The following is a 25,783-nucleotide window of genomic DNA, read 5'->3' as shown; positions in this document are numbered from 1 at the left end:
AAACCCTAGGATTCCTGATCGGTCAGCTGGCTCTGTCACAACAAATTCCCAGGCAGCATGGGAGCTACATTTCTCCTGCTTGTTGGCAGCAGCAATGTGGGCTCAGGAGCATGTCCTTTGCTGCCAGGAAGCATGGGAAATGTAGTTCCCAGTGCTTCCCAGTTCAGTCCATTGAGTCAGAAAGGTATTGGGAATTACCTTTCCCATCCTTCCCAATGGGAATGACAACAGCAAGGCTCTACACCTGAGCTCTCTGCTGCTATCAGGCTTCTCCAGTGCCTTTTATAATCCATACAGTAATTTGGTGTTACGGGTCGATAAGCCATTATTAAGAATATACAACTTGTAAGTGGTGCATAATACTAGTTAGGGCTATAATACTAAGCATAAAGCCTTAGTCAAGGCTGGGTGATATGAAAGGTATACTATGAGCTAGAACTGTGCCAAATAGTCTCTAATTTAAATTTTCAGGCGCAAACTAGCAATTTGATGAGCTACAACTGCTTTCCAAATAACACTTTTTTGCAGTCCAGTTCAATGCCATTATTTTCCTTAGCTGTGGCAGTTTCAGCACCATGTGTTCCTGCAGTTGCTGCATCTCACTCCTTCCTAGATAAGTCACATGGGTGATCAGGGATCACACAGTGAACAGGATGCCATCAGATTCAGAATGCTGTCTAGGCAATCATATTGAGAGCAATGGAGAGTGAGGGCAATAAGTTAACGTCTTCAAAGGAACACCAGAAAAAAAAATCCCAGGAAGAAGAGGTGTTTTCCAGCACTTCCAAAAGTATTTGTGGAAAATCCATGAGTAATTTTTGCTCAGCTCTAGTAAAAGCTAATTCATGTGAAAGTCACTGCTTTCTTACCAGAATACATTGATCAGACTTATTTGTATGGGGGATTGTTAATGCCATCTTTGAGCATGATATCATACACCTAAAACAGGATCAGCAGGAATTGCCGTAACTTTCACGCACATTTCCCTGGTACAATAGCAGTAATATGGTATTTATTCTCCAGTTCCCTGTTTCATGTGTATGAGTCTTGAGTTGCCTTAATCTGAAAGCTAGACTGAAAACATGAATCATTTAATAAATCCACAAGTAGAACAAGCCAGGGAGTACTGGAGCTATAAGTGTAAATACTGACACATCCATATTATTATACACATTGAAACTGGGCCAACTATTCACAAGTAATAAAGTCATCAGCGATAAAGTTCTAATGTCTTTTTATGAATAATCTCATCTAAATATATAGCTGGCAAATACATAAAGGACGGGAAGCAACGAAGAGTTTCTATGGACGAGGAAATGCTAAACTGTACTCAACCCAAGCCAGGAGACAAGAGGCAGCCAAGATTCCTTTCTTAGATTGCATTATGCAACAGACTACAAAAAGAAGGATGGACCACACCTGCCATTTTGAATTTCCAGCAACTGGGAGGTGGGAATTAAATGGCAATGTGGCACTGCCATTTCCCATGCCATGCTGCTCCAGCAAGAGTACAGGTGACAGATCAAGCAACTGCAGAACTTTGACCAAGGTCTCATGGAGTACCAGTCAGCAGCAGAGCTAACAAACCACAGCAAGAAGGAAGTTCTCATGTTTATCTTTGAAGCATTATATAAACCTTCACCTAATCCCAACAAAAGCCTGTGGAACAGGTTTGTATCATGAGTCCTATTTAGCAGCTGCTTAAACTAAAGCAAGGGTTGGAAAGTAACTTACTCCAGAAGAATCCTACTGACTAAGGGACATGATTATCATTGTCAGAGGGGGCTTAAGTGGCTTACTCCATCACATAAAAAGGCTAATATCCAAGATGGGGGCCTGGATCAACAACAGATAGTTGCTGTTCTGATCACTAGAGATGCATGATTACTGAAATTCACAGGGGTTATCTTTGCATCTGAAAAGCGATGGATCCTTAGACGATGTCTCTATAATAAGGCCCACAAAGAGGCTTGGTGAAAGTGGGTGAGATTCAGATCATCTTTGGGAACAGCCCTAGGACACATGTATGCTTCTCCTAGATGTTAAATATTGGGCTGCAAAAAAAGGAAAATATTTTAAAAAATCATATGAGTTGTCAAAGATCCCATGGTATTTTCCCCTCATTGAGGTAGTTGTCAATTTGGAGGAAGACAAAGCAGGAAAACAACAACAGAGAGAGTGGTTGGTATTCAATGCCTCCTAATCTTTCAAACAGGTCTACCAGGTGGGCCCTGTTCAGGTCAACTAGTGCACATTTGCCTTTAAAACCTATGTCCTCGCTTGGCCGTACCAAGCCTGGTTCGGGTTAGGTTAGTAGTTAGCCTATGTTACACATGTCTCCGGTCATGTGTCAGCCCTCGCTTTGCCTCAGCACTCTTGGAGCATGCAGGCACTGGTTGCTGCTGCTGGTCGTGACAAACCACATTTCTCCGAGGCAATGGGTTTCCCTGCGTAGTCAATGCACAGGGCGCTTCGCGTCCGTGCTCCCACTCCACATGTTTGGGAACAAGGGGACCAAGGCCCCATCTGCCAGATGGGGCATGGGAAGTCATTGCAGGGCTTGATCTCCTCCGGCTTGGTAGCCCTGTCACAGGTCGATGAGATCTGCCCTTCCACATCCAAGCATTCCAGTGTTCGTCTCTGCCAGCCAGAGCCACAGGATTTGGAGCACTCAGACCAGTCTCCCAGAACCCACTGCGACGTCACCATGGGCCTAATGACATTGGCCAAGCTTTTGTCCTTGCTCTTCTGCTTGTTGAAGTGGACATCCTTGGGGATAAAGAATGTGTATCTCACCTTTGGAGTGGGGAACACCTTGGGAAGGAACATCTCGCTGGAAACGGTCAACACCTGGACAGTAAGGGGTTCTGGGAGCCGCTGGTAACTCTGGAGGCGTTCCAGTGTGGTAAGGGAACCACTGTACCTCAGGACACTCCCTTTTACGAAAATGTCTTGCTCCATGGCTGAAACAGTGAGATTTCCATTCAAGAGGTATTTGCCATCCAAGGTTCTCAGGGCTAAATAGTTCCCATCATGCCCTCGGCGACTGTGTTGTTTGACATCAACGTTGGTTGCTCCCATGGGGATTGTGACAATGTCATTATACCCAAACCTAACAAAGACCAGAGAGATGGTTGTTATCCTCAGCTTACCAAACACGCAAGCAAACAAAGGTCTAGTGTGGAAGAACCTGTGTTGCTTACACTCCATTTACTCCATGCCAAGAGCAACCTCATTTTGGAGCTTATGGACATTTCTAAACTACAGACTGGAATTGGTTTAAGTTGTCAGCTCTCCCCAGGGCATCCTATGAACTGTACTTATGTGAGCGGGCTAAGGATCACTAACAGAATGCCCAGCACTCATACTAAACTGTTAAATCCCATGATCCTTGGGTGGGGTGGAAGTGTGGAAGAGAGGCAGGCTTATTCAAGATAATTTGTGCTGTTGCTAGATCAGGTGGAGCACCCTATGAACGTAGCAGGTGCTAGAAATATACTTCAAATCTGGAGACAGGAGGGAATTGGATTGATATGGAAAAGAGCCAGGTTGATTCATAAATATGATGTGTAGTGTTTTACAGTTCCGTCTTTGGTATTTCATATCTCAAGAAGCTACAAAGCATTGAAGAAATATTGTTATCTGCCTTGGGAAGAACTTCAGGCTTCAATCTCTCTTGAGAGTAGCCTGGGAAATAGCCCAACGTTTATCTCTAACAACAGCAGCTGGTGGATTTCCATTCTTGCATACACACCAAAGCTGTGTGCCCATTGGCTTCCGGATCCCCCAGCTCAGTTGCACTTTGTCCTAGCACCAATGCTCAATGGGTCTATTGTGCTTATGCAGAACTACCCTTAAATCCAGGTCTAGCTGCATATTAAATGAGGAATCAGATCAGCTATTGTGCTCTGTGCATTGTTTCTCTACCCTCCCATTCTCCACTTTTGCAATCCTAGGACTGGCCTGAGCTGCCCTGTCGTGTCTCTTACTTGGATTTGTTGAGCGAGCCAGTTATTTTCCTGCAAGTTGAGCCATTGCCACCGCAAACCCCACACTTGTCAAACTTCTTGGTTGACTTAATTATGTGGTCACAGCCAGCCTTGATGCACTGACCATGTACGCAAACAGAGAGGGTCTCGGGAGCACAGAGGGTCCCATCAATCACCTGATACAAAAACAAAGGAAGAGCAAAATGAACCCACGTTGCCCTTCTGCGTACCGCTACTGCAAAGTTAAAATATCTCAAATGGCTGAAATGTACACTTGATTGACAAATGGCACTCTTCTGTGCTTCCTACCTGCCCCATATTAACAACAATCGCAGGAGATTCTCCAAGTTGCATGGGAAATGCTTTTGTGTGTAAGTGGATCCAGTGACCCAACCAAGTGGATGGAAACTGATGGTTTGAGAGCATCTCTACACCAGCCTAAAATCCCACATTAAAATAGGGCATTCTGCTTCCGTTTTAAATTCAGGAGCATGACGGACTCCCTTTACGCGCGCTTCCTTTCCCCCCTCCCCTTTCCCCCTCTTTCTCCCCCTTCCATATGTTTCATTAATCTAGCTTCTTGTGGCTTTCGCTTTTTCAGAGGGAGCTCAAGCAGAACTCAAGCACTGTAATTTGATAGCTCATTATCTCTGAACTATTTAAAAATGGAAAAAAGGTCATTCAGTGTGGGAGATGCCCTGGAGGTTGACAACATCATCTAAAGGGCCCGCAAACTTCCGTGAGCGAGCAATCTCAATAGCTGGAGAAAAGCTCCGTGTGAAGAAGCCCTGAGTCTCTCCCATGAAATCAGAACCATCACAACCAAACACTTTCCTAAGTTTTGTCAATGGCATGGGGGGGGGGGAACACAACCACATGCAAGCCCTGCTGGATCAGACCAAAGGTCCACCTAGTCCAGCATTGTGCTTCATACAGTGACCAACCAGATGTCTGCAGGAAACTCACAAGCAGGGCAGGAAGTCAAATGCCAAACAGCTGACCTTACTGCCAAACATCTGGGTTTCAATAGAATATTGTCTTTGAACCCAGAGATTCCATGTAGCAGATGTCAGGCTTGTCAGATCTACTTTGGTTTTTACTAGCGCCTTGTGGTCCACCAACCAGAGCCAGGTGGAAGCTCAGGGTGGAGCTAATTACCTACACCCCAGGAGACATACATTGGGAAGATTTGCATCTGATCAGGGATGCTAAGGGTGCCAAGAACATTTTTGTTGTTGCTATTATTATAAAATCAGATGTCAAAAACCATTACCGATCTACTGGATATCATGTAGAGATCTACCAGTAGATCCTGTCTGCTGTCTGCCTACCCCTGCCATATAGGATATGGAGACTACCATTCTCTGCCAACTTATCTGAGTCATTCAGGGCTCAATCCTATAAGCTCTGCCCTCGATGCTCATAACCTCTGAAATTGGAGGCTTACGAGCATCCAGTGCAGAGCGGGAGGAGTGGTGGAAGCGATCATTTCCTCTGCCACTCTCCCAACTCTGCATTTCTGCTAGATGGGCTTTTTTGTCCATCTCGCTGGGGCATTCTGGAGGGGGAGGGAAAGAAGCTGGAAAGGCTTTGGGATAGCTCATATCCTGGCCTCTTCAGTCTCTTCCCATCCCTGTCCACCAGAATGCCCCCTTTCCCCCTTCTCTGAGGTTGAGTTCTTGACCTCAGAGAGGCAGCAGGCGCAGTTCTTTCAACGCCAGCTGCGAAGGGGAGCGGGGGTGGAGTGTGGATTCCTGGATCCAAGGTTGGAGCACCGTCTCCAACCCCGCATCTGGAATCTGAAGTTTCCTATGCCCCTCCATATGCTGTGCAGGGGCCATAGGGTACTCCCCCCACCATTCTCCCAGTTTCACAGGAGCTGCTACTGGAAAAGTGATTTCCACATGTCCAAGATAACGTGGAAGAATTTATGGACAACACATAGCAGTAGAAAAGCTCAAGGGCTCTTTAACTGCCTGAGAGCTTTTGAAGTCACCCTCAAAGCAAGACCAGAATGGTGGATGCTAAGACGGAGCACTTACTTTGTTCTCAAACATTTTGAATTCATTCCCCCTTTTAGCCCGGCAGATCAGCTTGCAGCGATCTCGAGGCGACACCCCTGCGTACATGGGCACCCACTCCAGCAAATTCCCATTCAGGTCTGTGAAGTTGTACCTGTCGTACTTTTCGCATTGTTGCTCTCGGAAACTCTGGCCTGCAAAGAGACGAAATGGATACCAAAGCAATCTCAATGAAAATGAAGCTGCAGAGGGTCAGAAGAGCACCAATCCCTGCGTTTACACTCAGTTTTTCCCCACCCCATATTTTCCTAATGATATGATGATGGTTGGATTTCTTGTCACTGACTTGAAACTTTTGAATGATCTCTATTCATTCCCTGATATCTGTGCTATACCATCATTATAGCATCAGGGTCTGTTCCATTTCTACTCCCCCTGTCCACACCACCAAGGGCTAACTGACTTCAACCGCCTGTGAGAAAGAAGGCAGTCTGAGGGAATATTCGGGCCTGCTCCAGTTGGACTCCCCCCACTCCTGGAAGATGAGAGGTGAAGCAACGCCGTTCCACTCATCCTGCTGACAATCTACTTCATTCCCCCTGCGCCTCGTTTCCTTCCCCATCCCCCTTTCCTTGTGTGTCATGTCTTTTTAGATTGTAAGCCTGCAGGCAGGGCCTGTCTACTGATTGATTGGAAGCTGCCCTTGGAGCCTTTTTTGGGCTGAGGAAGGCCATAAAAATACCTTAAATAAAATAACTTCAAGCCAAAGTGTCCACTACTGTCACTTCTATCCAGAATGATAAGCGTGTACCTGGCAATGCATCTATGTGGCTGTACTGTGGGGGATTAACTGAATACGCAGTTTCAGCGCATGTAATCCCACTGTTCACACATGCAGGGTGCTTCAGCCCATGCTCATCCTGCCCCCACCTGGACCACATGATTAACAGCAAACTGGACCGGTGGTGCAGGGTGCAACTGCAGTGCACAGAGACAAATGATGGGCCTAAAGACCTTGCTTTCTCTCATGGCACTTTGTGCATGCCTAGCTGCAGTGCTTTTTTTTCCTGGAGAAAAAAAGTACTGGAAGTCTTGGATTACACTTCCTCAGGAGTAGATGGTGATTAAATTGTAATAAAGAGCATTAAAATTGTGCACAAACATGGTGTGTGTGTGTGTGTGTGTGTGTGTATAAAATAGAGAAAAAGTGCCGGAACTCAGTTCCAGTGAATTCTACCAGAAGAAGCACTGCCTAGCTGTAGCACCAAATTCATGGCTTAGATAGCAGCCATCTGGATGCATGGCTTGAGCATGCATGGGTTCCCTTCTCTTTCCCAGCTACTAGACAGAGGCGGAAGCTGACAAAATGGGTTCTTTGTGACACGCGGCTGTCGCAAGTACAGCTGTCGTGATCTTGCTCACAGTCAACATTTAAGGGCATAGCCACACTATAGATGTAAACTGGGTTAATAGTCATTCCCTTTCCCAGGGGACCCTGGGAATTGTAGTTTTGTGGAGGGAGCAGCATGAACGCTCTCTAAGGGAGAGTTCTCTGTGCCCACAACAAACTACAATTACCAAGATTTACTGGAGGGGAAAGCCATGACAGTGCAGGAGATTCTCTGTTAGGGTCAACAGACCAAAATTCAAAGTCCTATAAAAAGCTGACATATATATCTGTAGTGCAGATACACCTTTACAATACAGATGTCTAAGAGCCAGATTCCTGTCCTGTCCTCACAATGGCTGCATTCATGTCACAAGCTGCTCCTTGTGTGGAGAAACTCGTGTTGCTTCCTTCTGGAGTCGGTGGGGAGCAAGCATTGATAGCAAGCTGTTGATTACCATTAGACGGGCATTCCTCAGTGTGGCACGATTCATATTGAACCCTTTGGCCCTCACAGTATTTGCCTCCATTCTTAGGCAGGGGGTTGTCACAGTCTCTGTGGGAGAAATGCACTCCTCCACCACACGTCCTGGAACATGGCCCCCAAGAGCTCCAGGGCCCCCAGTTTCCATCGACGGCAGGCTGCAAGACACAAATCCCTCAGTTATGACCCTGATTCCAGATGATTTCTCGATGGGCAGCTGGACTCACCTTCCACCCAGGGAGAACAAAATGGCAAGCGGGTGACCAATCTGGCACCATCCATCGGCCAGTAAAGGAACAGCTGTTCCAATGCTTTCCTCTTTCCTCAGCATTCCTTTCCCCCTTTGTGATGTGGCTAGGGATGCATGGATTCTGTTAAATCTATTCCCTCTGTGTTTTGCGGATTATAAGGTATCTTTTGTTCCATTGTCTGTTCATTGACAGAACTGGATTCTTTGTATGAGAACTTGGTTCATTTGCAAATGCACATTTGTGCTAATGTGCACTTGCACTAATGCACATTAGCGGTAGTGTGCACTTGTGCAAGTGTGCATTAGTCTAAGTGCGCACCTGTGCTAATGTGAATTAGAGCACCCCCTCCCTCCCGAAGTAAAAAACCAGTCTGCAAGTCCACATGGCTCAAAAAATACCAGTCCACTGCAGAATCTGCAGGTCAGATTCACAGAAATCTGATTGCATTTGAATCTGTTGCAGATTTGTCCAACATCCCTAGTTGTGCCTATTAGATTATGAGCATGTGAGCAGGGACTGCCTTTATTTTTAATATCTGTACAGGACTTAGAGGGCCACTAGACAGTATCTAGACTGCCATAGGATTTTCCCTCCCCTCCCCCACTGCCTTGTAGGTGGCATGGTTCTTCACCGTCTCTGCATTCATAAACGCAGCGTGGAATGGGAAAGAAAGGGGCATTCCTGGCAGCGGAGAGGGGACAGCGGAAGCATCGTTATCACACTTCCTATGCACCATGCGGCCTTTGCGCTCCCACTGAAGCCAAAACTGTCTGTCTAGCTGCAAGTGCAGGGCGGCCAGAGCATGGAGGAGAGGATCCCCTCCATGCTCTGCCTTCCCTGCTTGGGATAGCCAGCTGTCTCCAAGTTTGGTGGCAACTGACTATTCCAATAGGATTGCGCTGCTGGTAAATTTTAGGTTCTTTATAAGTGAAAATAACAACAACATGTTCCCATGGGGCAGGGGATATGGGATCCTTGTATCTTTCCCCCTGCAACTGAGAAAGCAGTTTTGAACTGTGTGTATCTGTGTGTGCAAGATTTCAAAATGGCAGGAAGAGAAAGAATAATGCTCCTCCTCCCCTTGCTAGTCCCTTATATCCAATTTCAGCTTCCCACTGATCCTTTTTGCTACCCCCTGCCCCATCCAACATATTGGGAAGAGGAATCACAGAACAGCCCTCATGCATGATTTGGCCCTTAGCCAGACATAGGTGCCCCCTTCTCAGTACAAGATTACCTTGGGCATCACTGCATCTTGTGCCACGCAATGCCCATCCAAACACATTTTCCCTGTCCCGCAGGGCGTCCCATCTGCCCAGGGCAAGCTGCCATTTTTGGTGTGGCACAAGCGTTCTCCTGCCTCTAACTTGCACCACAGCTGGGAGCAGATGTCTTCCTGTGTGGCGTTAGGGCAGTGTCGGAACTCTTTGCCAAATATCTGCTGACACTGATGGTCCAGGTTATATAAGGGCACTTGGCCCGGAAGATCTGTGGGAAGGGGGATGGATTCAGCCGGTTCATCAAGCAGACAGTCACCTGGAGAGAGAAGAATGTTACAAGGAGGTTGCATCAAAGGCCATACTAATATTATTATTTATTTACACAGCTGAGTCAATTTACATGGAGTTTACAGAGTGTCAAAGGAAGACAGAATTCTGCCCCAAGGAGCCTACAATCTAAATATCAACAGTGGGGGAGGCAACATTACGAGGGGAGGACAGAGAGATAAGATTATGTGTGCTACCAGTCAAAGGACATTGTGTAGCTATTCTGTCTTTTCCTTCTTAATGGATTTTTTTGTGGTAAGAAAAAAGAGGGAAGATACAATGGGAAAGCGCAGGAGGGTTACAAGTGGAAGAGGGTGGTTTCTGCCCCCCCCCCGGCCCCCATAACATTCAGTGAATGTGGCAGGGCCATTGCATGATAAAAAGCCTTGTTCAGAAGCACCTATATTTCTACGGGGCAAACATAATCTCCTCTATAAACCTCTTTAGAGCAACAGCAAGCCCTTTTTTTTCTTTATCCCTGTTTTTGGTGCAACTGCAGCTTCTTTAACCCCCAGGCAAACTGGGAAGTTTATGGGATACATCCAAGTCACTCAGACATTAAACATACTGAATGATTGCCTGGCTACTGCACAGCCAAAGTCAAGTTGTATGCATAGTGGAAGAAGCTTGGATTCCAGTTGGGAATACAACCAAATCTAGAGAAGGAAAGGATTTCTTTATAAAATCATAGCACACAGCCACCCCCCCCAGCTCAGATGTTCAGATTTGCCACATAGCTTATCTTATGTTAGGTAATGGCTAAACGCCATGTGCAAATGCTGATGGAGGAAATGCAGTATCGTTGAAAGAAGGAGTACCACAAAAAGGGCTACTGGTGTTGCCAAAGGATTTAGTCTTTTGACTGTGTCAACTGAAGCGTCATTAGTCTCTGACATACCTACAAACGGACCATTTTTGAAGACAAGGTTCTAAACCTTAATCCTCACATTTTTTTTTCTTTTGTAAGCATTTTCACTGCTGATAATACTAAACTATGCAGTCCAGCAAAGTTACAGGTAAAACTAAATCTTTGCCATTTTCAAAAAAAGAGATTGCATTTTTTTTTTTGTAAACAAGAATACAGAAAATGAAACGCACTTTGTCTACAACTGACAGAATAAAATTATCAACAGTAGGTTAATGTCAACTTAATGGAATTCGTAAAGTTTTTTTGTTTTAAATGAAAGTTACAAATATGGATGTCGTTCAGGGAAGTGCATCTCTCCAAAAAGATGTTTGAGATTCTAGAGGTCAAAGACCATTTGCCCCTTTACTTATATAAGATCTGTTTACAGGAATAAAGTTCATGTGCCGAGGGATATTCAATGACCATTCTAGATGACTGAGTGGACATCAGTAGAACAGCCCAGCAGACATCCTGAATAGATAGTGAGTGGCATAAGGATAAGGGAATCAGTGAGGTTTGAGTTTGCTGAGGTTCTCCAAGTTCCACCTCAAAATTGGGTCTGCCTCATTCCCATTCCTGATTGTGAGCTACCCCCATCCCACCCCCACCCTTGTTTGAACAGGGAAAGTATGCATTTGGGTGCACATTTTAAAGTGTGCACCCAAACAGATACTCCCCCCCCACACACACACACGCCCCATTAAAAGGTGAAAATGTGCATTTTGGAGTATGTGTTTAATACTGGGGTGTCCATTATGGTAGTTGCATGAAGCAGAATGGGTCTTAGGAGCTGCAGGGCTTTTCTTTTTTTGCAAAGAAGTCCACTTCACCACGACCAACCCTCCACTCTCCTCCCTGCCCCCCATTTTCCCAGAGCTTATGATTGACACACTAAGTCCCAGTGAGGTGATCTTGCCACATGCATGCACTGGTGAAAGTTGTTTGCATCCTTGCGTAGTGCAACCTGAGATTTGCCACCCTTTAATGAACTGTTGGAGGCCAAGGTTGTCTCTGGTGTCGCAAATGCCAACTCTTGCCATACGTGAACCGGTAAAAGCACCTCCTTGGGAATGTGTGAGCTGGCCACAAAATGGACTCATGTTCAGGGATGTGAATGGGCGGGGCCAAGTTCTTGTTTTATTTTATTGTTATATTTATTATTATCATATTTATATCCTGCCTTTTCTCCTCTTGCAAGGAGCCCAAGGCGGCTTACACGGTCCTTCTCCTCCTCTCCATTTTATCCTCGCAACAAGCCTGTGAGGTACGTTAGGCTGAAAGTCAGTGACTGGTCCAAGTCACCCAGTGGGCTTCATGGCTGAGTGGGGGCTTGAACCTGCATCTCCAGAGTCCCAGTCCAACACTCTAACCACCACACCACACTGGCTCCTTCCTTAAACAAAAGGAAACAAACTTCTCATAGATCCCCATGTATGCCTACCATGTCCTCCATCCAGAAATTCTGTGATGTACATGGCACTGCAAGGGGACCAAGGCAGAGTCTTGTTCAAGTGGATAAAGAGAGGAGCCATCATGTGATGCTTTCCTAAGGTCCCGAAGAGCCTCTCACAGGTCTTGGAATCATCATGGGGCATGCTGAGTACGTGCCCTAGAACAGAAGAGGAAACAGGAGACTTATGGACTATCCAAACAATATTCCCCCTGGAGACATCTTTATCCCCCTACAGCCCTTTGAATTGTCCCTCCCATCCCCAAACATAGTGCTATAATATCCTATTGGGTCTCTTTCAAATCTATTATCTCAGAAGTGTGCTTATTCGGGGCTTTTCCCTGCTTCCACAGAATTTGCAGCACACAACCAGTCCTGCCATTGCTCAAGGGTGGGCAACTTGGGGCCCTCCAGATGTTGTTGAGCTGCAATTCTCCTCCCCCCTCACCACAGATCATGCTGGCTAAGGCTAATGGGAATTGCAGTCCAACAACATTTGGATGGCCACGTGTTGCTGAAGAATTCACTGAAATTAGTGGCAGTCTAAAACTTTATGCACTACCTAGATATCCCAGAGAGCTCTTCTAAGTGAGAATGGGCCCAAAGTCATACTTTTCTGTGTATTTCATCCTGGGAGGCTATTCTTTTCCCCAGCCAGTGCTTTGTTCATGTGCCACTCTCTTGATTTGGGGAAAGGCTGTAGCTCAGTGGTAGAGTCTACACATGGCATGCAGAAGGTCATGAGTTCAATCCCTGCATCTCCAGGTAGGGCTAGCAAAGATTCCTGCCAGAACCCCTGAAGAACTGCTGCCAGTCAGTGTTGACAATACTGGGCTAGAGGGACCCAGGGTCTGACTCAGTATAAGGCAGCTTCCTATGTTCGTATCTCAGTGATTTTGAGAGTGCAACATATGGAAGCTAGGGATAATTGCTCTACAAGCCAGCTGTTGATTCTGATACAATGGCAGACCACTATCCATATGGGAAGCTACCTAGTTCATGGGCCAATGTGTAGGCTGCCTGGAGACCCTCATCTTCTATCACAGAACAGCTTTTGTTTCGGTCGCACATGGTGCCAGTCTCAGCCACTCCGAGGGTACTGCAGCTCTGGTGTCCACAGAAATCCTGTGAGCGAGAAGGGCAAGATGGAAAACACAGGAAGAAAGCAGAGACATCACCATTCCTCCTCCCCTGGTAAAACTTCTCTCACACCATGATTTTGAGTTACATAGCAAATGGACCCAGGTACTGACTGGACCGCCTTCTGCCACACTGGTCCATCCAGCCAGTAAGGCCAACGTCACAGTAAGGCCTTGGGATGCTCCCACCTTCTAAAGCAGGTGGCAACCAGGGATAGGACCCTTCGGGTGTGGTGCCCTTGCTCTCCCCACAGAAGCTCACCTACATATCTGATGGAACCCCTTCTCCTTTACGTACCTGCCAGGATACTAAGACTGAGTGGGGATGTCCTCTTGATAGTGCTGCATTTACTTGGGGTTTGATACATGGTGACCCTAGAGCAGGTGTTCTCCATACAGGCACCCTGGCTGGAACTCCCTCCCCGCTCAAATATGGTCAGCGCACAAGCCTTACAAGTTTTCGGCGCTAATTAAAGACCTATGTAGTGGTGGTGAAGTGGTTAGTGTTGGACTAGGACTAAGGATGGAGGACACGGTAGGCATACATAGGGATGTATGAGAATGTTGTGTCCTTTTGTTCGAGAAGGGAGCCAGTGTGGTGTAGCGGTTAGAGTGTTGGACTAGGACTCTAGAGACGTAGGTTCTAGTCCCCACTTGGCCATGAAGCCCACTGGGTGACTTCGACTCTCAGCCTAACCTACTTCACAGGATCATGTATGCTGACTTGGGCTCCTTGGAGGAAAGGCAGGACATGAATGTAATACATAAATAAAATAAAAATGTGTTTACCCTTTTGATTGAAATTGTAATGCTGCATCTTATAAGCTGTTATTTCTCTGTGTTACTGTTCTCCCGTTTTACTGTTTGAATGGTTAATTTTGTATGATTTTACTGTGTTTTAGTGGTTTTGTACCACACTTCGGGATTATTCTATAAAGAAAAGCGGGTCATAAATTCCTGAAATACATACATACCTTGTTATCTTTTGGCACCAGGCAAAGACCCTTTTGTTTTTTCAAACCTTTAAGATCTTTTTAGATGTCATTAATCTTTTTATGTCACTGTGAAGTTCTTAGTTTGAAAACACGATTGATTGATTGCATTTTTAGTCACTGTTTTTGCTATTTTTTATTGATTTTTAAACATCAGTTTGTATTTTTTTTATCTTCTTAGCCACCCTAAGGGTATTTATGCTGAAGATTGTGGGGTATACATTTAATAAACAAACAAAAAATAAAGATATAATATGTGGGTTTGTATAGTCAGTCTTGAAATAGCAGATTTGGGGTATTTTATCTTTTAATTGGCAGCAGCTTGTTAATTATTATAATTTTACCACCCTGGAGTTGTCATTTGGATTTTCTGCCTCAAGCAGGCACAACAACATCTCCGGGGCCATCTCCGGTAGACAAATACTGTGTGTGTGCTCTTATCTCAGACAGGCCGGTGTGAATGCAGATTCTGTCTTTTTCTCCCACTCTGCATATATTTCAGGTTTATAATAGTAATTCACCTAGTCACCTATGATGAGTCTGTATCACCTGTAGATGACCAGGCAGGCACAATACAGTTTATAGGCTTCCTGTTAAGCAGCAGGACGCTAGTTTGTCAGTTACTAGTTTGGCCTAATAATGTTTCTCCATTCCACCCCTAATTCACCCTCAGGATGCCTCTAAATGATTCACCAGCAAGCATCTAAGCACCTGTCTCGTCAGCAGGATTGCCGTGTCATAGTGTTCCGAGTGGCGGTCATTTGGAGGGTTGAATTGCTGTTGCCAGTTGCAGAAGTTCCGTAGCATGAGCCCTCCATTGTCAGACACTTCCGGCCCAGCCTTTTCATCTTCTACCACCAACACCTTCACCACCACCAGGTTGATGGAATTCTTCAGGCTGGGGTGTTTGTAGATCTGAGCAGCCACAGACATTAAGGTGAGGATATGATTCTGAAAGACAAAGAGAGGCAAGGGTTAAAGGAAGTGATACTTCCAGCGGATGCTCTGCAATCAACAGCTATATTTTAATGGTTTGGTTCAGAAAGTTGGTACAGCATCCTCCAAAATGCATTATGGAAAGAGATAAGGAACCTGTTTGCCCCACTTCCAAATTTACCCCTTTGCAGCCCCTTGGACTATGGAGTGTGTTTTATACAGTGGGCAATGGAATTGCCAGGCAGACTGTGTTTACATTTTATTTGCAATTCCAAATTGTTTGCTTTAGGTTTAGCTTCCATCATAGCCACTGGGCAATTTAAACTTCCCGTGCTTTCAAATGAATGTACGTATTGAGTGGTCAAAAAATGTTGCCCAGACACACATAGCAGACATCTTAATCCTGGATGTATACAATTTAAAACAACCTTCTATCCCCCCCTTCCTTCCCACCACCCCTCCAAAACAGAATTAGTCCAAAAATGATTGTTTGCTTTATAGAAGTAGCTAGAACAAATGTTTGCCTTGTCGTATCAGTTTGCCTTAAGTTGGAGAGAGCTATTCACTTTCTAATAGCATTGTATGGGTGTTCTGTTTCTACTGCAAGCAAGACAACTTATTTTTTAAAGACTCCGCAGGATGCATTGTCCAGTCACAGACAGTCTGTTTGAATGATATGTTGTCTGCTACTGGCAACGTGTTTTTTTGGACCCCAACATATGCAATTGAACACAGCCATAGAAATGGAAGGCACCAAAAGATAACTGATTTTCCCTAGCATATACTAGTTCTCCATGTTGATACCTATACTGTCAGGACTGCAGCGTGCCATAAGTAAAGATCAGGTTGCATTGAAGAAGGGTGCTTATAAGGCAAATGGTCTCTACGCTGATTTAAATGGCTGTAAAACAACAACAACAACAACAACAAAAACACCCAAATCTGGGAAAGATATCAGTCAGCTTTGAGATTTGTGCTATGGAGGTCTGTAGATTTGTGGGGTTTTCTGCTACAGAGCCATCTGTATGTATTTATGAAGCTTTATAGAGCCAGCTGTATGGAGTCAGAGAATGGCTTGAGGATGCATGTTGCAGTTCAACTGCCAAAGTGGGTCTTCATTGTAAGCTGTCTGGAAGGGAGACCATCTGGGAATCATATATCAGCCACTTAGGGAGGGCATTAAGGAGGAATCGACTACCTGGAGATGCCAGCGATTGAACCTGGGTTCTTTTGAATGCAAAACATATGCTCTGTTACTGATCTAAGGCCCTTCCTAAAAAAAAAACACAAATGGGGTTAGCATTTGTTAATGCAGAAGAGAAGTGTTTGCAAGGCAAATGAGCATTTTGGCCAATATTTGCATTGCGAAGCAACTGAACTTTCTTGAAGCCTCACCTGTAATAAACAATCCTCAGTCAGGACAGCTCCATACTGTATACCCACCCCCTAAACCCATAGCACAGATCTCACAGCTAAGACTGACACCCTTCCCAGATTAAGCGCTTCTTCTTATGGTGGCCATGCATCTTACTTCACTGGAGGACAGTTATCTATTTCAAGGCCTGCCCAGTCCAAGGCCATTTTAAACAGAGGGGAACCATAAGAAGGGAGAGCAACAAGTGCCTTGAAGGTGCCCATTGTCAGGGTTCCCCTTATGACCTGGACCCCCTGAGCAACCCCTTAAGGAACTCTTGCCTCCTTAAGAGTCCCACCTTCCTTCTTTACCTTCCCCTTTTCAGTAATGTGGGGTTTAGGCTATAGGCATGGGGTGATTGACACTCTAGACACAGGGTTTAACCATAACAGTTTACGGGTAAATTAAAACAAGCAAATCACAACTAAAGGTATATATGCAATAGAGCTGAGAATTACAAAAAGCCTTAAAAGAAAATAAAAGTTGCAAAACACAAGTTCTTTTAACCTGGCTGTACGTAAGACTCTCTAGGCTGCTTCTTCCTGCTCCCTTTTCAGGCTCTGGTCTCCTGACTCTGCTCTTACTGGCTCTCTCGCTCTCTTTATATAGCCTCCTTCCCCAAAACCGAAAGTACTGTTTCAAACCTGGAGAAATGAAACTTCATTGAGGAAATGAAACTGAAAGTTAACCTGGGAAATGAAACTCCTCTCAGTGATAGCCCCGCCCAGCAAAAACCTCCAGGTCTCTAAGCCTGACCATTTTCCCCTTTGCCTCTGTAGGCCTCAAGCCATCATACCCATCAACAGTGAGCACCTGGACTGCAGACGGAGCAGGCATACAGCTCACCTGGTCATAGTCTTCCTCACTGTGGTGAGATGTACTGTATTTCTATTAAAATTCTAGCAATTATTTTTAAATGTTCATCTATCCATATAAATCAGCATATGGAAATTTATGCAAATAGATGTCCTCTTTTTTGGTGATGTCCTTCCTCTTTTTTTGATGATGCATCAGTGACCACACTATTCTTCACACAATGCCTAAGTAATTTATGGAGCACACCACCACAAGATTTGGGGATGGCCACTAGCTCAGAAGCTTTAAAAGCGAGATCAGACAAATTCACGGAGGATAAGGCTGTTGATTGATATTAACGATGACGGCTATATGGAACCCCACATTCAAAGTCAGTATGCCTCTGAGATCCAGTTGCTGGAGAGAAACAGTGAAAGAGAGCTACTGTCTAGAGGCCCTGTTTGTTGGCTTCCCAAAGGCATCTGGTTGGCTACTGATGGAAACAGGATGTTGGCTGGATCCATCAGGGTTCTTCTTATTTTCTGGCAGTCCATTTTTAAGAGGCACAGCAAAGCCTCTTATTACAATGAGTCTAATGGACGAGCACGTGGGCAAAACACGTCGATGACATATTTGTGAATGGGACGTATTCCTGTTCAGACCGTTTGCGTACACTCTTGAGTGTTTACCCCACATCACCTTCTGTTTGGGTGAATGAGACAGAAGGGAGATGACTTCATATGTCAGACACTCCAGCTATGTTTAAGGGTGATGTTAACATCTTATCAGCAAGTCAGAATTCCAGCTTCTTTGGCACCGGCTCACGGAACCGCGTTCATGGGACAAATATGCAATCGTTACGCAACAGTGAAACTATTGAGAAACAGCAAATGGCCACTTTGTTCCTAGGAACATTTCACTCAATAATCTCCTCACCTCTGTGACTTCACCACCATCACTGCTTAATTAAATTGCATAAACAACACTGAAGAACAGCTGGGAAAGCTAAGTTCTGCTTCCTCCCCCAGCTACCTGCTTTGATCCAAAGACCACAGCCATTGAAGCCACATAAACCATCACTAAACTAGCAGAGAGTGGAACGTTGGACCTAGTAATTTAACAATAATTTAAAGAGCAAGACTACATTGCTCTTGGGTGAACAGTATCCACTACCATCAAATGGGTCATGATTGTGTAGGCTGAGGATAAATCACTTGCAATCATATCAGGTGCTCAGGCCCAAGAACAGGTGAGTATTTTGGCCCGGTAGCAAGCAGGCCAGGTGAAGCTCTGGTAGTCTGCAGAGGGAGACCCTACTATAGACTCCCTCAGTGATAATATGTCGAGACTGATGGAAGGCAGCAGGACTCAGAGCTTTATATCCACCAGTGGCAGCAGATTGGCCCTCGCATGTCACCTGACTTCCCAGGCCAGAAGGATTATGGGCTGTGGTATGAATCTCTCCCATTCCTTTCTCTAACCAGCAGCCCTGGTAGTGCAAAGCGCTAGAGTCTGATCCACAGGCCAGCGGTTCAAACAAGTCCTTTCTCTGTGTTTCACGTTAGGCTTTCTCTGGATGTTATTACAGAGTGTGGATGCCCCCTGGAACCCAAATTAAGTTCGACCGCTCATATGAATGGCTGCATGCACAACTGTAACTGTGCCCGAGAAATGTTCTGCATGCATGTGTGTGCATGTCAGCCTTCCCCAGCCTGGTGCTCTCCAGATGTTTTGGACTTCCACTCCCATCGGCCCCAGCCAACATGGCCAATGGCAAGGAATCCTGGGAGCTGAAGTCCAAAACATCTGGAGGGCACCAAGTTGGGGAAGGCTGCTGTAGGCCCTGAAGTGGTTAAAATGGGCTGGAAGCGCATGGCTGCTGCTTCACACAAGCCGTTAGGTGACCTTTGAAAATCAAGGATGAAAATCAAACATGGTTTGATTTTCCAGCAGCAGCAAACAAGCCTCCCCCTCCCTCCAGATATTGTATTTAGTGGGCCCCAGGCCTGTAATGTCTGGGGCAAAGACAATACAACATTTCCTTAGAGAAAGGGCAAGTGTCCCCACAGGCCACCAAGAGGTTTCTAGTTGGGTCTTTGCCCCTCTCTCCAGACTGACGATGGATGGCAAGCCCCCGACGTCAAGTGGGCCAGGCCCCTTCTCACAGCACTCAGCCCCTGTTTCCCTCACCCTCCTCGTCCCCTGCCCTGTGTGTAAGTTACTCTGACTTCCTATCCCTTGCCTAAATCTACAAATACATTTTAAAAGCTGGAAAGCAAAGATGCAAACTGAACTGAGTAAACAGCTATTTAATGAGGATTAGGAGGTCAGGTCCACTTGTTCCGCCATCTGGTATCTATTTACACCCCTTTCCCCAGCAATTTTGCTTTCAGGAGGGAAACAAAGAGGGTCAGCTGGCCCCACAGTGAGAGAACCTGGCTGCTCTGGGGGTAAACAACCGCCACCTGGGTAAAGAAGTCCATTCGGCTGGCAACAATATGTACATTTCACCATGCCAGAATCTAGAGCAGTTGGACTTTTGGGAAAGCTTGCTTGGGTGTGTTTTCTCAGCCGAAGATTGAGCAGTCGCATGAGCTTTGAAGCTGGGCTGGGGCAAGCCAAGCTGGAAATGGCAACTAATTCTGCCTCCAGCAATCTTCTCCTGACCTAGCCATTAACGGCTCCTGGTCAGGCCTTGGTCTTGACCTGGACAACGGCCAGGATCTGGCTTTGCTTGCGTGACTTCCCAGCCTTGTTCTCAGTGCCCCTGCCTATCAGCCTGACTATTTCTCCTGTCTCCAGGCATATCGCTTCCCTCCCATCCTGCCAACTTCCCCATCTGCTTTCCTGCAATCATCCTTTATGCCTCCACCCCTTTGGGCTTACTTCTCCAGATTCTTCTGCCTCCAATTTGATCCTGCCAGAACTTAGGAACACAGGTAGCTGCTTTGTCCACTCAGCACAGTATTGTCTACTCCAGCCTTCCCCAACCTGGTGCCCTACAACTCCCCCAGCCTCCCCCCCACCCCAGCCAGCATAGCTGGAGGGCTTCAGGTTGGTCTACTCAGACTGACAGAGGCCCTCTAGGGTCTCAGGCAGAGACCTTTGATGTTGCTGTTACTTTTAGCTGGAGATGCCATGGTCTGAACCTGCATCCTTCCACATGAAAAGCATGTGCTCTACCACTGAGCTTGCCGAGTTCTCTTCTGCTCCCCATGCACTTGTCTGATTGCAGTCCAGCTCTGACACCACCTAAAAAGATGACAGAGTGATAACGGCGCCCTCAAGTCCACCCAAAGAGTGTTTGATCTGTGTGTTTTTTACCTGAACTTCAGGTTGGAGTCTAATTCAAGACATCATCGTTTGATTCCCCATATAGTAACAACAATAATGAAAATGTTACAGTGACTAAATCCCATCTCAGTAATAACCTACAGTGTACAGATCCTGCACAAAACATGACTCACTGAACTGTACTCATATCCTTGGCATCCACTTGGTCCCTCTGTGAAACGGAGTGGAAATAATCCACTTGGCACTTCTGTGTAGCGAGCTTAGAGCTTCCTGCTGACTACTCACTGAACTATTCTATTTCAATGTTCCTATTATTATAGCTCAGTGATAGGGCACATATTTTGCATGTGCATAAGGTGCCAGCCTCAATCACCAGCCTCTCCAGTCAAAGGACCCCAGGTAGCAGGGCTGGGAAAGACCTCTGTGGGTGTGTGCAGGCTCAGCTGTCAAGTCACGGTGGCCACACAAGACACCCCAATTGGTCAGACATACAATCTTCTCTGCAGAATGAAGCTAAGGGGAAAGTTGGTTCTGCGAGTTTCTAGCATGTACAGCTCTGATTGGCTAACTATTGCGATGTCATGGAGCTGGCATGCTCAGTGCTGGTTGGCTAGCTAGCTTTTACCATGTCATGGAGCAATCTCCTGCCACTTTCCCAGAGCAGTTTCTTTTCCAGTTAAAAAACAACTCATTGGAGATTTTTTTAAAGGAAAGAAATAAGGCACTGAACAAACTTCTACTCAGATAAATTTGCAAGGCTTGAAGTACAGAGGGGAAGGGAGAGGCAAATTGGAAATCAGCGTTGAATTCAGAGACAAGTAGGTATGTTCTTTGAGGAAGCAAGGCAGGGAAAACCAAGCTCATCTCAAAACGGGAAAGAACCAAACACAGCGACTCCTGTTTGTACTTATGTCGATACACAGCTTGCATGAGCTTCTGGAGTTACTGCCAGTCAGGGTAGACTATAATGGACTAGATCAGGGGTGGGCAATATGTGGTCCCCAAGTGTGGTCCCTGCCACCCCCCAACATCCCCCCCAAATTATTAAAAATGGGTTGGGGGAAATAAAATAGCATCTGGAGCTACTATGGGGCTCCCAAAGGGTTAAAATTAGATTGTTTGGCAAGGTAATTCCAACCCTTTTGGTGTTCTGTGGTTGCTCCACAGCCCACAAAGCTTGCAAACAAACTAATTACGACCCTTTCGGCTCGCTGAGCAGCTCTGGATGCCATTTTATGTTTAATTTAATCTCCCCCTCTCATTTTAGCACCAGCAGTGTGTGCGTAGCTCATAGGGGAGTGCAAATGGCCCTCAGACCCCCCAAAGTTGCTTACCCCCGGACTAGATGGATCCTTGGTCTGATGCAGTAGGGAGGGGCCACAGCTCGGTTGGTAGAGCCCCTGCTTTGCATGCAGGAGGTCCGAGGTTGAAACTCCAGCATCTCCAGGCAGGACAGGAAAATCACCTGCCTGAAACCCTGGAGAACCACTGCCAGTCAGTGTCAACAATACCGGGTATAAGGCAGCTTCCTATGTTTCTAAGGCATCTCTTTACGTCCTTATAGAATTAGCAGCTCCTGCTTAGGTGAGTGATGACATAAACGCATGACCTTCCTGTCAGGAAATCTAGCTGGACTAACTTGCCACAGATCAAAACCAGATCAAAATCCCAGACCACAAAACTGGAGCTGGATTGTTAACACAACCATCACGTTTAGGCAAGAAAAGGATAAAGAGTTTTGCATCATCATCGCGATATGAATTTAAAAGGCTACATTGCATTCTGTCATGCCTGGTAATTTAATAATCGAGGTGATGGAATGGTAAACCTTGTAGAATTTCCCTTTGCACAGTATGCTGGATTAGCAGCAGTCATTGTCATTATTCCAATAACAGGACCAAAACCCATTTCCTGGCCATTCCCAATAACAAACAATGGTTTTATAGGGCACACAGACCCTAATGTTTATTGGACATATTCCCATGCATCACCTCTAAGGCCTTTTCCACACATGGCAGCTAATTGAGGTTTACTACTGAAGGCCTCTTCACACATCATCATCATCATCATCATCATCATTATTATTATTATTATTATTATTTACATTTCTACACCGCCCAATAGCCAGAGCTCTCTGGGCGGTTTACTAAGATCAAAACATTAACAATACAATATACAGAGATTAAAAACCATTTACATAAAAAACACACATGAACAGACAATATACACAAAAGAAATATATATCTAAAACAACTTCAAACAATCTCAAAACAAATAACCAAAAGACATTCTAGTATCTATTAAACACGTATATACTGCTGAATGCCTGGGAGAAGAGAAAGGTCTTAACCTGGTGCCGAAAAGATAACAATGTTGGCGCCAGGCAGGCCTTGTCGGGGAGATCATTCCATAATTTGGGGGCCACCACTGAAAAGGCCCTCTCCCTTGTTGCCATCCTCCGAGCTTCCCTCGGTGTAGGCAGCCGGAGGAGGGCCTTAGATGTTGAGCATAGTGTAGGGGTAGGTTCGTGTCGGGAGAGGCACTCCGTCAGGTATTGTGGTCCCAAGCCGTGTAAGGCTTTATAGGTTAAAACCAGCACCCTGAATCGGGCTTGGAAACATACAGGCAGCCAGTGAAAGTGGAGCAGAGTCAATCTTATATGTTCAGACCTTCTGGTCCCCTTTATCAATCTGGCCACCGTATTTTGCACGAGCTGCAGTTTCTGAACCGTCTTCAAAGGCAGCCCCATTAAATGTTATGTTTACCCCTATTGTTCTTGTTGTTTTTAAAGTGTACACTATAATGTTTAATTGTGACCAGGAGATGTCTGAAAACACATATATTATCCAGGAGTGCTCACCAGAGCACCAGGATTGGCTGCAGCTCTCACTTGAGGGTAGCTTTGATGGCAAACTCAGGCTTGTTGCTGTACGGACATTTCCAGTTTATGCTTCAAAAGTGTAATGTGTGAATGTGACAACAACGTATTTTCAAACACCGGAACCATATAGATACGATCATGAGGGAGCCAGGGATCGGCTGCAGCTCCCTGTTGTGCGTACGCTCAGAGCCGTTCCACATCTTACACAGCAAAACAACAACCCAGGTATGTCATCACATGTACACTTAACTGGGAATTCAGGAATCCTTGCTCACTAATTAGGGTATCTTATCTGTGTCTGGTATGTGTATCTGAAAATGCATTTTGGGCACATTCACCCATTACACTTTTGAAGTGTACACCAAATATGTTTTAAGTGTACACCTGAAAATAGGGTGGTCATGTGTCCTTTTTTACAGAGGACCATCCTCTATTTCCCCTTCATGGATCACTGCCTTGTTGTGGCGAAGGGGCTTGCGTAACTCAGTGAAGCCATAAGCTATGCCGTGCAGGGCCACCCAAGACGGACAGGTCATGGCAGAGAGTTCTGACAAAATGTGGTCCACTGGAGAAGGAAATGGCAACCCACTCCAGTATTCTTGCCAAGAAAACCCCATGGAACGTATCACAAGGCTAAAAGATATGACGCCGGAAGATGAGCCCCTCAGGTCGGAAGGTGTCCAATATGCTACTGGGGAAGAGCAGAGGGTATTTCCAAGTAGCGCCAGAAAGAGTGAAGCGGCTGGGCCAAACCCGAAAGGACACTCAGCTGTGGATGTGTCTGGCGGTGAAAAGAAAATCCGATGCTGTAAAGAACAATATTGTTTAGGAACCTGGAATGTCAGATCAATGAATCAAGGTAAGCTGGAGGTGGTCAAACATGAGATGGCAAGATTGAACATCGACATCTTGGGAATCAGCGAACTAAAATGGACAGGCATGGGCGAATTTAATTCAGGTGACCATCATATCTACTATTGTGGCCAAGAATCCCTTAGAAGAAATGGAGTAGCACTCATAGGCAACAAAAGGGTGGGAAAAGCAGTACTGGGGTACAATCTTAAAAATGATAGAATGATCTCAGTACGAATCCAAGGCAAACCATTCAACATCACAGTAATTCAAGTCTATGCCCCAACCACTGAGGCCGAAGAAGCTGAGGTTGATCGGTTCTATGAAGACCTACAACACCTTCTAGAACTAACACCAAAAAAAGATGTCCTCTTCATCATAGGGGATTGGAATGCTAAAGTAGGAAGTCAAGAAATCACCGGGATAACAGGCAGACATGGCCTTGGTGTACAAAATGAAGCAGGACAAAAGCTAATAGAGTTTTGCCAAGAGAACATGCTGATCATAGCAAACACTCTTTTCCAACAGCACAAGAGGCGACTCTACACATGGACATCACCAGATGGTCAATATCGAAATCAGATTGATTATGTCCTTTGCAGCCAAAGATGGAGAAGCTCCATACAGTCAGTAAAAACAAGACCTGGAGCTGACTGTGGCACAGATCATGAGCTGCTTGTTGCAAAATTTCGGCTTAAATTGAAGAACGTCGGGAAAACCACTAAACCGTTCAGGTATGACCTAAATCATATCCCTGATGAATATACAGTGGAGGTGAGGAATAGATTTCAGGGATTAGACCTGATAGACAGAGTGCCTGAGGAACTATGGACAGAGGTCCGTAACATTGTTCAGGAGGCAGCAACGAAATCTGTCCCAAAGAAAAAGAAATGCAAGAAAGCCAAGTGGCTGTCTGATGAGGCTTTACAAGTAGCTCACGAAAGAAGGGAAGCGAAAAGCAAGGGAAAAAGGGGAAGATATACCCAACTGAATGCAGAGTTCCAGAGAATAGCAAGGAGAGACAAGAAGGGCTTCTTAAATGAACAATGCAAAGAAATCGAGGAAAACAACAGAATGGGAAAGACTAGAGATCTCTTCAAGAAAATTGGAGATCTCAAGGGAACGTTTTGTGCAAAGACGGGCATGATAAAGGACAAAGAAGGCAGGGACCTCACAGAAGCAGATGAGATTAAGAAGAGGTGGCAAGAATACACAGAAGAACTATACAGGAAAGATCTGAATGTCCCTGATAGCCATGATAGTGCGGTCACTGAACTTGAGCCGGACATCCTAGAGAGTGAAGTCAAGTGGGCCTTAGGAAGCATTAGTAACAACAAAGCTAGCGGAGATGACAGTATTCCAGCCGAGCTATTTAAAATCCTAAAAGATGATGCTGTTAAAGTGCTGCATTCAATATGCCAACAAATCTGGAACACTCAACAGT

The 25,783-nt window shown here is 45.5% G+C and overlaps 1 protein-coding gene across 1 annotated transcript in view; it reads right to left on the bottom strand.

Moving 5' to 3' along the window:
• Nucleotides 1-1,077: 1,077 nt before the first annotated feature.
• The window catches only part of ADAMTS8 (ADAM metallopeptidase with thrombospondin type 1 motif 8), a 38,642-nt gene continuing 13,936 nt past the window's right edge, over nt 1,078-25,783 (bottom strand). The window contains exons 2-9 of the mRNA XM_084803645.1: nt 14,879-15,118; nt 13,029-13,161; nt 12,028-12,195; nt 9,370-9,668; nt 7,856-8,039; nt 6,032-6,204; nt 3,990-4,165; nt 1,078-3,112 (exon numbers count right to left, since the gene is read on the bottom strand). Of these exons, the coding sequence (XP_084659771.1) occupies nt 2,368-3,112; nt 3,990-4,165; nt 6,032-6,204; nt 7,856-8,039; nt 9,370-9,668; nt 12,028-12,195; nt 13,029-13,161; nt 14,879-15,118 (2,118 nt within the window). The 3' untranslated portion in view covers nt 1,078-2,367. The remainder of the gene's footprint in view (nt 3,113-3,989; nt 4,166-6,031; nt 6,205-7,855; nt 8,040-9,369; nt 9,669-12,027; nt 12,196-13,028; nt 13,162-14,878; nt 15,119-25,783) is intronic.

This window comes from Heloderma suspectum, chromosome 6 (genome assembly GCF_057233095.1).
Source record: "Heloderma suspectum isolate Gila_16-S chromosome 6, 16-S_ref, whole genome shotgun sequence".
NCBI classification, from domain to species: domain Eukaryota; kingdom Metazoa; phylum Chordata; class Lepidosauria; order Squamata; family Helodermatidae; genus Heloderma; species Heloderma suspectum.
The sequence above is the reverse complement of the archived record's forward strand: the minus strand, read 5'-3'. Positions and strand labels throughout refer to the sequence as shown.